The 13,127-nt window shown below is 37.1% G+C and overlaps 1 protein-coding gene across 1 annotated transcript in view; it reads right to left on the reverse strand.

Moving 5' to 3' along the window:
- The window catches only part of LOC144435945 (kielin/chordin-like protein), a 55,991-nt gene extending 52,166 nt beyond the window's left edge, over window positions 1-3,825 (reverse strand). Inside the window, exon 1 of the mRNA XM_078124589.1 lies at window positions 3,540-3,825. Within this exon, the coding sequence (XP_077980715.1) occupies window positions 3,540-3,637 (98 nt within the window). The 5' untranslated portion in view covers window positions 3,638-3,825. The remainder of the gene's footprint in view (window positions 1-3,539) is intronic.
- Window positions 3,826-13,127: the final 9,302 nt, after the last annotated feature.

Below are 13,127 nucleotides of genomic sequence, written 5' to 3' on the forward strand. Positions count from 1 at the left end.
TTTCTTACACAAATAAACAGATGTATCAGACCAAAAGTATCAGAAAACATATCTACGTGTCATAAACGTTCTATACAGTATTCCAATTATGAACTAGACATATAAAAGTTATCATATTATAACGCTATTCATCCTCTTTATTTCTGATCACGCGCTACATACGTTACTACTTTTACATAAACTAGTTTACACCCTTGAGTAATAGTAAATTATATATTATATTACCATGTCTGATGTCTGTTCCCTTATTGCTTATGCGTTTATTCTTTGCTACATGTATGTTTTCCAGTCAATGTCCCAATGCCTGATTTGCATCCTATCTAGTGTACAGTATCTTTCTTGTCTTCTAATCTGCCACATGATGGTGACTGCATGATATGATATGCGTTAGTTTTGATGCATAATTTATCAAAACTATCTTATAGTTTCACATATGTATAGAATGCACTATCCAATTCTGCACTATGCACTACGCAGCAATGTTGTACTATTTTCTAGTTAATTTAAAGTAAATTGTGATATGATATTGTTTAATTTATGATACTTTGGTTCACATAGTGAGTTTCTTCACACATGTCTTTTCACAAGCAGGCATGCAAATATAGACTTCAAGCGTCTCCGAAGAATGTAGGGTTATATCACACAACTGTTGAGTCAGGATACATGAGTATGCCTCAAGTGTCTCTGAAGTATGCAGGGTTCAGCCTATCACAAATATGATGTGTAAGAGGGAAGAAAGTGACCTGTATGTGCTACACTTCATTGATTTGCATATATAGTACGACTTTCTTATACGCAACTCGCATTTCAAAGGTTCCCTCTAACAATAGTCCAGATTTGACTTCCTTGTCCTGTCTGTTTTTGCACCTGCACGTACTTTACTAAACACGCAGCTTCCAAGTTACAATAAGTATAGATTCGCCTGTTGACTGAGTGCGTGCCTCGATTCTGACAATGAACGGAGAAATGAGAGGCACATTGTCAGACTCGAGTCTCAACTTTAATACTCCGTCTGTAAGTAGGACTAATTAAGGTCACGACACTATGCTAATTAAGGTAACAACACTATGCTAATTAAGGTAACAACACTATGCTAATTAAGGTAACGACACTATGCTAATTAAGGTAACAACACTATGCTAATTAAGGTAACAACACTATGCTAATTAAGGTAACAACACTATGCTAATTAACGTAACAACACTATGCTAATTAAGGTAACAACACTATGCTAATTAGGGTAACAACACTATGCTAATTAAGGTAACAACACTATGCTAATTAACGTAACAACACTATGCTAATCGATTGTATTACTTATCACAAATAGGTCAAAGTGTAATCCAAACGTAAATACATATAAAACAGACAAACTGTACTAGAGTTTGGTTTTCATACTCTATATCAAAGACTGGGCTTGGTTTCTTTGTTTATCAATGAACATCAAATGTATATGAATATATGTTTTTCTCGTTATGAAAGTAGGGCAGATCTTTCTTTGGCAATAATCGATGATACCGAGTTATGATCGACGGATCACATACAGTTTCTTGTGTAATAAAAACTAATGTTTGCAAATTAAATCTAAACCAGATGAATTTACTATCACATGTTAGGCATGTTAGGTGGAGTGTCTGCGATATCTATAATGGTTTACTTTGTATGTAAAGTGAAACAGACACTGAGTGGTACATCGATTCTCATTACCAAATAAAACGTGTTATGCAATCTTACGTGGACGTCGTGGTGATGGATTGTTCCGATAACGACGCACAGTTTACAATCGAGTTCTAATGGAATTGGTTGGTAACTACTAATCGCTAAGTGGACCAGTATTCATAATAACCATAACTGAGTTAGCATAAAAGGCGGGGAAATGCAATATTAATATAATTCTGTAAAATGGAGATTTGGAACTGAATCACACAATTTTGTTTAAAAACATCTGTTAAAATATTTTCAACATATCTTATATCTTAGATGATCAGTTATGATCAGGTTATAACCTGTAACTTCTGACACTGACGTCTGTACAACCGACACGAAAGACGAGAACGATTCCTCACATGTATAAAGTGTCAAATAATCGCTAAAATCTCAAAGCATTGGTTGACATGAACATTGAACAAGCGATTGATGAGTTTAGAATGTGAGCGCCTGGTGTGAGCGTCGTGGATAATCCTGTACCTAGCTCGTTTTAGATCTACTAGAGTATTTTACTTTTAATGTGTCCCGCCCGACACACCCGATATGTGGACTGTCATAATTGCCGACATCTGTAGTTGGGTCTAACATTTAAGGTAAAGACATGGTGATATGATAGGGTCACGTGTCATTTAGATTCCATAATGAAACTCAAGAAAAAACTCATTAAGCTTTAACACCGATCCTGATAATTTCTGTATTTTTTTCTAAAGCACCCACACGTTTATTAAACGTGGAAGACGATCATTTCTAGAATACGAGTAACTAGAAGTATGGTTATTCATTGTAGTTGTGAATGTGGTATCAACAAACTCAAGTCCAAAGTCGACATTTACTTTGTAATCGGAGATTCACCAAAGATGAAGTCTGACGCACGTAATGAGGGTGACAATGCTAGTGGTTGTCATAATTACCACCGTATTGTATAGTGTTAGTGGGTTAGGGTAATATCGATGATGATGATGATGATGATGATGATGATGATGATGATGATGATGATGATGATGATGATGATGATGATGATGATGATGATGATGATGATGAGGAGGAGGAGGAGGAGGAGGAGGAAGAGGAGGGCGATGGTGGTGGTGGTGGTGGTGGTGGTGAGGAGGAGGGTGGTGGTGGCGGTGGTGGTGGTGGTGGTGGTGGTGGTGGTGGTGGTGGTGGTGACAACGAAGATGATGATAAGAGGAATCATTTGCGAGTTGGTTCCAAAGTATAGGTTTAGACTGCGTCAAAGATTATAATTTATATTTGAAATAGTTTATGTTTGTTAGCAGCTGAAGCTCATATCGATAGGTTTCAATGAATCTCCATGGCCATATGTTACAGTAATTATATAGCCACACTGACAGACAAAGTTCAAATGGCTATAAGTATGTCTATAATACAGGGATTTTTTTCAGACCAAGTTGAAGCGTATTTTGACCCACATTTCTTATGATACGAACTCGGACTACACCTCTTGATTTTGACGGGACGTCAATAGAACCAACGAAATTGACGTGAGTGAAAAATCAGTTTGTTACATAGACCAGATGACCAGACTTTTCCTCGCTCTGGTGAGTCTGTAAACATTCTGTTACTCGACTGAGGAACTTTGTCATGTCACAAATAGCGTCGATAATGTTGACTACACATGTCGAAATTGCAATGATTACACGTACTATCGATTGATATAAGTAAAAAAACATAATTTTAGAAATCCAGGAATTAACGTTACCTCGATTAAAACTGTTTGATTACTTCTGTTAGAAACTTTGTTCTTCCAAAATAGTATCGCCTCCTTAAAGCTCATTTTTTCTAAGATATTTGAAATGTTACAACATACTTACTCATGCACTCCTAAATTGTCTTCTTGCCCGTTCAACTCACATAGGGAATGTTGGAGTAGATATGTGAAAACCACACTGACTACAAGTGAACCCTTCATATTTCCGTAGTTGGAAATCCGTCGCCTGAATCTTGCAGTGAAATGAAATCTAAGTGACTACTAGAGCAACTAAAGTTTCATTCCATATATGTATCTATGAGTCCCAGACAAGCTATCCAACTTAGATACTCAGGTGATGGTGCTCTCCCTCCGACGTATTTCACTCGACTAAAGATCACTACCATGGACGTCTACCAAGGGAGCCTCGGCAAACTGAGTCCAAGTGAACTTTAACGTTTGCTGTTATAACCTACGGGGGTGGGTTACAAAAGACAAAGTGCCAGTAAATAACTTTTAAACACTGCTGCTAACGTCATTCGTCAGGCCGACTTTCCAAGGCAGGACTTACGCCTTGCCACGTCACTCGTTTGCATGACAACGTTACTTCACGCCCTCATCCATTCGGTATGATGTTGGGTCAAACATATAGTACGATTCACCGGCTATAAATTTGACTCTTGTCCGTTTGTCGTAAACTTTTGAATTGTTTAACGGGAATCCCTGTTAAAACAATGAAAAAGCTAGGGAGTGGACTTATGAATAGTAGAAGCGTTGATTTTATGAATGTTTATTTCAGCAGAGTTTAAGTAAGTACATTCGACTCTCGAGGAGGTATTTTGCTATCGTGGGAATTGATGAAGAATACATTGCGAAAACTGTTGACTGGTAATAAGTGAACAATTCTTTATAGAAGTATATAAAACACCGACCTAACTCATAGGCTGGCTGATAATTGGATTGGAGCTATCTCGCAAAGGAATACATTTCTCGTTCCTTTGCCCTAATCAAGCAAATTTCTCATCAATCAGAATTCGTTGTCACTCACTAGTATCTTAATTCGTCAAAGTTGGCAACGTACTGTTTAATATTACTGAAAAAGTGTTATTGAAAGAAATCAGGGTTTTTTCCTTCGTACCCAAGTGAATTCACCGTGAACATCGATGACCCAATTGATGAAAACACAGACGACTAGATCGTGGAAATATGTGGCCAGCCCTCATCTGTCACCGTGCTTATTCATGTGGGTGAGACTCGGAGAGGGTTCCATGGACAGGCTACTGTGCCAGTGTAAACTCCATACAGTTCAAAGAGACGTGAGTGTAAAGCAGACATTCGGGTATAAATATTCTGCAGCTTTGTCGCGTATACGAGTGTTTGCCTTTGTGGGATGGACACTTTAAAGTGTAAATTTCAATTTTGGACTAAATATTTATACCATAAATGAAATTGATAAATTTGACAGAATTGAAACCTTTATAATAGATCTAGAAAGTCGTTTATCTTTTGATAACTTTATCAACCATTTGACAATAAATACGAATATTATGACATCTTACAAATAAACCTCATAATCAGCTTCTCATCAGTGACAACACGTACACGCTGTGTAGGCTCAATTACCCCACAGTTTGATGTGAAGCCAAAATCAAAGAGAAAGTTGACACAAAGCCAAGCAGGAAGATATTGGGTTGGATGACTCGACCCATCATTACTGACAGCTAATTTAGAAAAACACACCCTATATACTGTGGTCTGATGACTGCTTGAAATCGGACTATATTTTTACAGCAGAATAAATACTGTGCTTTGGCTTCATAAAAATATGAAACAGCGTAAAAGCCAGTTTAGCTTACATAACGAAGCGTCTTATTACACCACCTACTGTCGTGGCTGACCATCTACGTATTCACAAATATCAGGGTCTTCAAACTAAACAAACTGGAATGAGTAGATATTAAACATTTAGGAGATGACGTAAACTATACATAGGATAGAAAACAGCTTTCAAACGAACGGAATATCAAATGCAAAGAAAACTATACTACACATTGTCCATATAGTGTTCTCTCTCTCTCTCTCTCTCTCTCTCTCTCTCTCTAGGCTCTAGGCTTGGCATGGGTGATATATATATTTATTTTGTTTTTCCTGAAGGTTACAACCTTACAGAAGGCAAGCATTACCCCTTCATAGATATCACATCACTGCGTTCCTTATTTTTCAAACCACCACGATGGCCTGGTTGTGGCCCGGGGGAGGGGGGAACTCCCATAGACGGCAATACGGGGAGGGTCCGCCCGAAAGGGGTCGGGTTTTTATGCTGGTTGGTATGAGAAAGGGTATACTTTTCATGAGGTGGTGATATGAGAAAGGGTTGGGTGAATCAGAACTGGTAGTAATTAACAGAGACTATGCAGTCAACACTGGAAGTATTTCAACCTGGTGTATCTACCTTCAAACTTCCGTACTCTCGTCGCTCATGCCACACTAAATCTAGGGCTAGCTTCCCCTGGGAGCCCTGGCTTTTACTAATTAAAATGCAACTTGGTATCAGAAAGGGTATACTTTTTGCATAAAATTGATATCACAACACTTTGGGTTTCAATGTTTGTGAGGAGTCTCCCCGTAATGTTATCCATGGAGTTATCCCCCGGGGGTTGTGGGTAGCGTGAGAGATTTTGTTAGCACGCTCAGATAAGTTTGGTCTAGATGTGCAATAGACTTGTGTATGCTTTCAGTAGTTTTACCTCCTAACTTTAGGTGTATTATACAGAAAACTAATTGAAGACGAGTAACACAAATAGAATCGCTCTTCCTGCAGTAAAGCAGTTAGGGCATAGCCATGTTAATCTCTAAAAAAAATATTTAAATGCTATCGTAGTAAGGAACAACAGTAAGTCTCGAGGTCCTACCTCGGATATATAAGTGAAAGATTTAGACATAGTAGACATGTAGGAAAGTACATTGTGTGTCTACCTTTTAATGATGGCGGTATTTCATGCATCGTAGCCTGTTTATTTAGATGTCGACATACATTGTTAAACCTAGCATCCTCCGAGGTCTAGGAGATATGATGACAAGGCAGCAATCGATGTGCATCGGTATCATCGACATCGCAATAAATAGGCTACATGCATGGCAGCATGCAACCTTATTTTTCCTCAATGTTCAGTTAAGTAACATTAAAATTAGAAGGCAGTGTACGTTCCTAGTCATGCATTTGAAGAGGCCATAAACATGCCAAATGACATGGGTAACTCGAAATCATACACGGATAATGTAATCCAAGATCTAAGCACGGAAATAAGAATTGACCCTAGCAATTGTCAAATGTTATAGGTTTGAGTACACTTATGTGTCATTTTGACAATTTCTGACCACAATAATCGCTTCGTGCCAAATCGTGCTTATATTGACATGAATGGTTGCCCTGACCCATACGTTGGGTCTGTGTGGGTCCACTGGTTCTATCCCTGTGCATATTTTATGAGCCACACACTCGTGACTGTAAATAAAACACGATCATTGAGTCAGTGAAATCTAATATTGACAGACCATGGCGATGTTGGCGGTCCCAAGGATAAAAAAATCTGAGGACAAGGAGATCGCATGAAGAAGACAAATATCTACTTACTATTTTAATGCACATTAAAATTGAAAGTTAAATGTGATCATTTTATTTATTCACGCTTTTACTTTCAGCTTTTACTTATATTCTATTTCATTCAATTTTTGGCATTCTTGGAAGTTTAATATAACCATTCTCGTCAGATTTTCAATTCTTTTTACAAGTTTTACATGATACAAAGAATATTGGTCATAAAGTGAATGTATACGTATTTTGCCTTTTTTGGGGCGTACGTAGTGTTAGTAGTAGTATACTTTATTCTGAAGCACTATGCACTCGGTCACCACTTGCATTTGACTTATTAACTCAAACCTGGTAATTAAACTTACCATATGTGGTACAATAACAAAGACACACTTTTTAGCCTTGTTCAATGTATTGGATTGCAAACACAATTTTAGTCTGTTATTTCACATTGCTTAACCAAGTAGGAAGCTAAGGATAAAATTGATTTATAAAATAAAAACCAAATCCTCATCTTTACGACCACTTTAATGTAATTCATAAACGATGTGATGACGTAATTGTTCATACGTATCAAACATATTCAGGAAATCTCTATTTTGCAGTCAGCTGTTCTAACAATGCCAGAAGCCAATCCTAATGCTATGGAAGACATGCATCGAGATTAGCATTATATTGGAATGTGGTTTTATTTAATTGCATGTATTTTCACTTGATTAAATTGCTTATAGACCCTGTTTGTGCCTATTTAACAAACTGTACAACAGAACGTTGGATACACATCCCCCATTCCAGGGTCCAACATTATTGTTATTATTATTATTATTTCAAACACGATATGAAATCAAATCGTAGACCCTCAGTAGGGGAAGTGTTATTTCAGGGCAACTCAGGATAAGACTGCTGTAATTTAAACTCAGCTCCATGAAAAGCCACGTTCTTGACAGTCCTGCATCCATGCACACCAATACCACTAGATGTTAAATTTTACCCCCCTCCCTGCTTCCATGCACATCAATACCACTAGATGTTAAATTTTACCCCCCTCCCTGCATCCATGCACACCAATACCACTAGATGTTAAATTTTAACCCCCACCCCCTCCCCCGTACAGCTATGGTCACACCAATACCACTAGATGTTAATTTTTTTTAAACCCCCCCCTGCATCCATGCACACCAATACCACTAGATGTTACATTTTAACCCCCCCCCCCTCCCCCCCCCCGTACAGCTATGGTCACACCAATACCACTAGATGTTAAATTTTAACCCCTCCCCCTCCCCCGTACAGCTATGGTTGATTATTTTAGACTTATTAAATAAACACAGTCGGTACATTATCAGTATATTAAGTTTATCATGAGTTAGTTCTTGTGGTCCGAACTGAATACAAGGTTTCATATACATTTATCCAAGTACAAATAAGTAATAGTATGGTGGCTCGTCCACTTTCGGGTTTATTTTACGTGTACGCTAAAAGCCCGCTATGACAAAGCTCCAGCCTACATCTCCGTGACCAGCATTAAAATTACACAAATTAACCCGCCCCATCCATCCCCACCCACACCCCACCACCCACCTCACCCCCGCCACCAGTACCGACGATCTTTCACATGCCGGTGAGTAGACTATTTAGCACCAAATCCATGACGTCATATATTAGTCACTACTCTCCATACAAAGAGTTGATTTTTTCATCTAAAGTTGAAGAGTGTCTTCACGGCCGTTCATTTGGGATCCTATCTCCCACTCGAAGCTCTGAACGTTTAAGGCAATTTTAAGGCAATTTCAGGTGATGCAAGCACTGGCTTTGTTCATTTAAATATCATGTAAATGTTATCAGTTTTTGAATGACATGTACCAAAGTATCGCAGCTAATGCATTTATATAACTATGGTTATTTTACGCAACAGGAATGTACTTCAACCATTCCTATTGATAATGTACCTCAATCATTCCTATTGATAATGTACCTCAACCATTCCTATTGATAATGTACCTCAACCATTCCTATTGATAATGTACCTCAACCATTCCTATTGATAATGTACCTCAACCATTCCTATTGATAATGTACCTCAATCATTCCTATTGATAATGTACCTCAACCATTCCTATTGATAATGTACCTCAATCATTCCTATTGATAATGTACCTCAACCATTCCTATTGATAATGTACCTCAATCATTCCTATTGATAATGTACCTCAATCAGTCCTATTGATAATGTACCTCAATCATTCCTATTGATAATGTACCTCAACCATTCCTATTGATAATGTACCTCAACCATTCCTATTGATAATGTACCTCAACCATTCCTATTGATAATGTACCTCAACCATTCCTATTGGTAATGTACCTCAACCATTCCCATTGATAATGTACCTCAACCATTCCTATTGATAATGTACCTCAACCATTCCTATTGATAATGTACCTCAACCATTCCCATTGATAATGTACCTCAACGATTCCCATTGATAATGTACCTCAACCATTCCTATTGATAATGTACCTCAACCATTCCTATTGATAATGTACCTCAACCATTCCTATTGATAATGTACCTCAACCATTCCTATTGGTAATGTACCTCAACCATTCCTATTGATAATGTACCTCAATCATTCCCATTGATAATGTACCTCAACCATTCCTATTGATAATGTACCTCAACCATTCCTATTGGTAATGTACCTCAACCATTCCTATTGATAATGTACCTCAATCATTCCCATTGATAATGTACCTCAACCATTCCTATTGATAATGTACCTCAACCATTCCTATTGGTAATGTACCTCAACCATTCCTATTGATAATGTACCTCAATCATTCCCATTGATAATGTACCTCAACCATTCCTATTGATAATGTACCTCAACCATTCCTATTGGTAATGTACCTCAACCATTCCTATTGATAATGCACCTCAACCATTCCTATTGATAATGTACCTCAACCATTCCTATTGATAATGTACCTCAACCATTCCTATTGATAATGTACCTCAATCATTCCTATTGATAATGTACCTCAACCATTCCTATTGATAATGTACCTCAACCATTCCTATTGATAATGTACCTCAATCATTCCTATTGATAATGTACCTCAACCATTCCTATTGATAATGTACCTCAATCATTCCTATTGATAATGTACCTCAATCATTCCTATTGATAATGTACCTCAACCATTCCTATTGATAATGTACCTCAACCATTCCTATTGATAATGTACCTCAATCATTCCTATTGATAATGTACCTCAACCATTCCTATTGATAATGTACCTCAACCATTCCTATTGATAATGTACCTCAACCATTCCTATTGATAATGTACCTCAACCATTCCTATTGATAATGTACCTCAACCATTCCTATTGATAATGTACCTCAACCATTCCTATTGGTAATGTACCTCAACCATTCCTATTGGTAATGTACCTCAATCATTCCTATTGATAATGCACCTCAACCATTCCTATTGATAATGTACCTCAACCATTCCTATTGATAATGTACCTCAACCATTCCTATTGATAATGTACCTCAACCATTCCTATTGATAATGTACCTCAACCATTCCTATTGATAATGTACCTCAACCATTCCTATTGATAATGTACCTCAACCATTCCTATTGGTAATGTACCTCAACCATTCCTATTGATAATGTACCTCAATCATTCCTATTGATAATGTACCTCAACCATTCCTATTGATAATGTACCTCAATCATTCCTATTGGTAATGTACCTCAATCATTCCCATTGATAATGTACCTCAACCATTCATATTGGTAATGTACCTCAACCATTCCTATTGACAATGTACCTCAACCATTCCAATTGATAATGTACCTCAATCATTCCTATTGGTAATGTACCTCAATCATTCCCATTGATAATGTACCTCAACCATTCCTATTGGTAATGTACCTCAACCATTCCTATTGATAATGTACCTCAACCATTCCTATTGATAATGTACCTCAATCATTCCCATTGATAATGTACCTCAATCATTCCTATTGGTAATGTACCTCAACCATTCCTATTGATAATGTACCTCAACCATTCCTATTGATAATGTACCTCAACCATTCCTATTGATAATGTACCTCAACCATTCCTATTGATAATGTACCTCAACCATTCCTATTGATAATGTACCTCAACCATTCCTATTGATAATGTACCTCAATCATTCCTATTGATAATGTACCTCAACCATTCCTATTGATAATGTACCTCAACCATTCCTATTGATAATGTACCTCAATCATTCCCATTGATAATGTACCTCAACCATTCCCATTGATAATGTACCTCAACCATTCCCATTGGTAATGTACCTCAACCATTCCCATTGATAATGTACCTCAACCATTCCCATTGATAATGTACCTCAACCATTCCAATTGATAATGTACCTCAACCATTCCCATTGATAATGTACCTCAACCATTCCTATTGGTAATGTACCTCAATCATTCCCATTGATAATGTACCTCAACCATTCCCATTGATAATGTACCTCAACCATTCCAATTGATAATGTACCTCAACCATTCCTATTGATAATGTACCTCAACCATTCCTATTGATAATGTACCTCAATCATTCCTATTGATAATGTACCTCAATCATTCCTATTGGTAATGTACCTAAACCATTCCTATTGATAATGTACCTCAACCATTCCTATTGATAATGTACCTCAACCATTCCTATTGATAATGTACCTCAACCATTCATATTGATAATGTACCTCAACCATTCCTATTGATAATGTACCTCAACCATTCCCATTGATAATGTACCTCAACCATTCCAATTGATAATGTACCTCAACCATTCCTATTGATAATGTACCTCAACCATTCCTATTGATAATGTACCTCAACCATTCCTATTGATAATGTACCTCAACCATTCCTATTGGTAATGTACCTCAATCATTCCTATTGATAATGTACCTCAACCATTCCTATTGGTAATGTACCTCAACCATTCCTATTGATAATGTACCTCAATCATTCCCATTGATAATGTACCTCAACCATTCCTATTGATAATGTACCTCAACCATTCCTATTGGTAATGTACCTCAACCATTCCTATTGATAATGTACCTCAATCATTCCCATTGATAATGTACCTCAACCATTCCTATTGATAATGTACCTCAATCATTCCTATTGATAATGTACCTCAACCATTCCTATTGATAATGTACCTCAACCATTCCTATTGGTAATGTACCTCAACCATTCCTATTGGTAATGTACCTCAATCATTCCTATTGATAATGCACCTCAACCATTCCTATTGATAATGTACCTCAACCATTCCTATTGATAATGTACCTCAACCATTCCTATTGATAATGTACCTCAACCATTCCTATTGATAATGTACCTCAACCATTCCTATTGATAATGTACCTCAACCATTCCTATTGATAATGTACCTCAACCATTCCTATTGGTAATGTACCTCAACCATTCCTATTGATAATGTACCTCAATCATTCCTATTGATAATGTACCTCAACCATTCCTATTGATAATGTACCTCAATCATTCCTATTGGTAATGTACCTCAATCATTCCCATTGATAATGTACCTCAACCATTCATATTGGTAATGTACCTCAACCATTCCTATTGACAATGTACCTCAACCATTCCAATTGATAATGTACCTCAATCATTCCTATTGGTAATGTACCTCAATCATTCCCATTGATAATGTACCTCAACCATTCCTATTGGTAATGTACCTCAACCATTCCTATTGATAATGTACCTCAACCATTCCTATTGATAATGTACCTCAATCATTCCCATTGATAATGTACCTCAATCATTCCTATTGGTAATGTACCTCAACCATTCCTATTGATAATGTACCTCAACCATTCCTATTGATAATGTACCTCAACCATTCCTATTGATAATGTACCTCAACCATTCCTATTGATAATGTACCTCAACCATTCCTATTGATAATGTACCTCAACCATTCCTATTGATAATGTACCTCAAACATTCCTATTGATAATGTACCTAAACCATTCCTATTGATAATGTACCTCAACCATTC

This window comes from Glandiceps talaboti, chromosome 1 (genome assembly GCF_964340395.1).
Source record: "Glandiceps talaboti chromosome 1, keGlaTala1.1, whole genome shotgun sequence".
In the NCBI taxonomy this organism is placed as follows: Eukaryota; Metazoa; Hemichordata; class Enteropneusta; family Spengelidae; genus Glandiceps; species Glandiceps talaboti.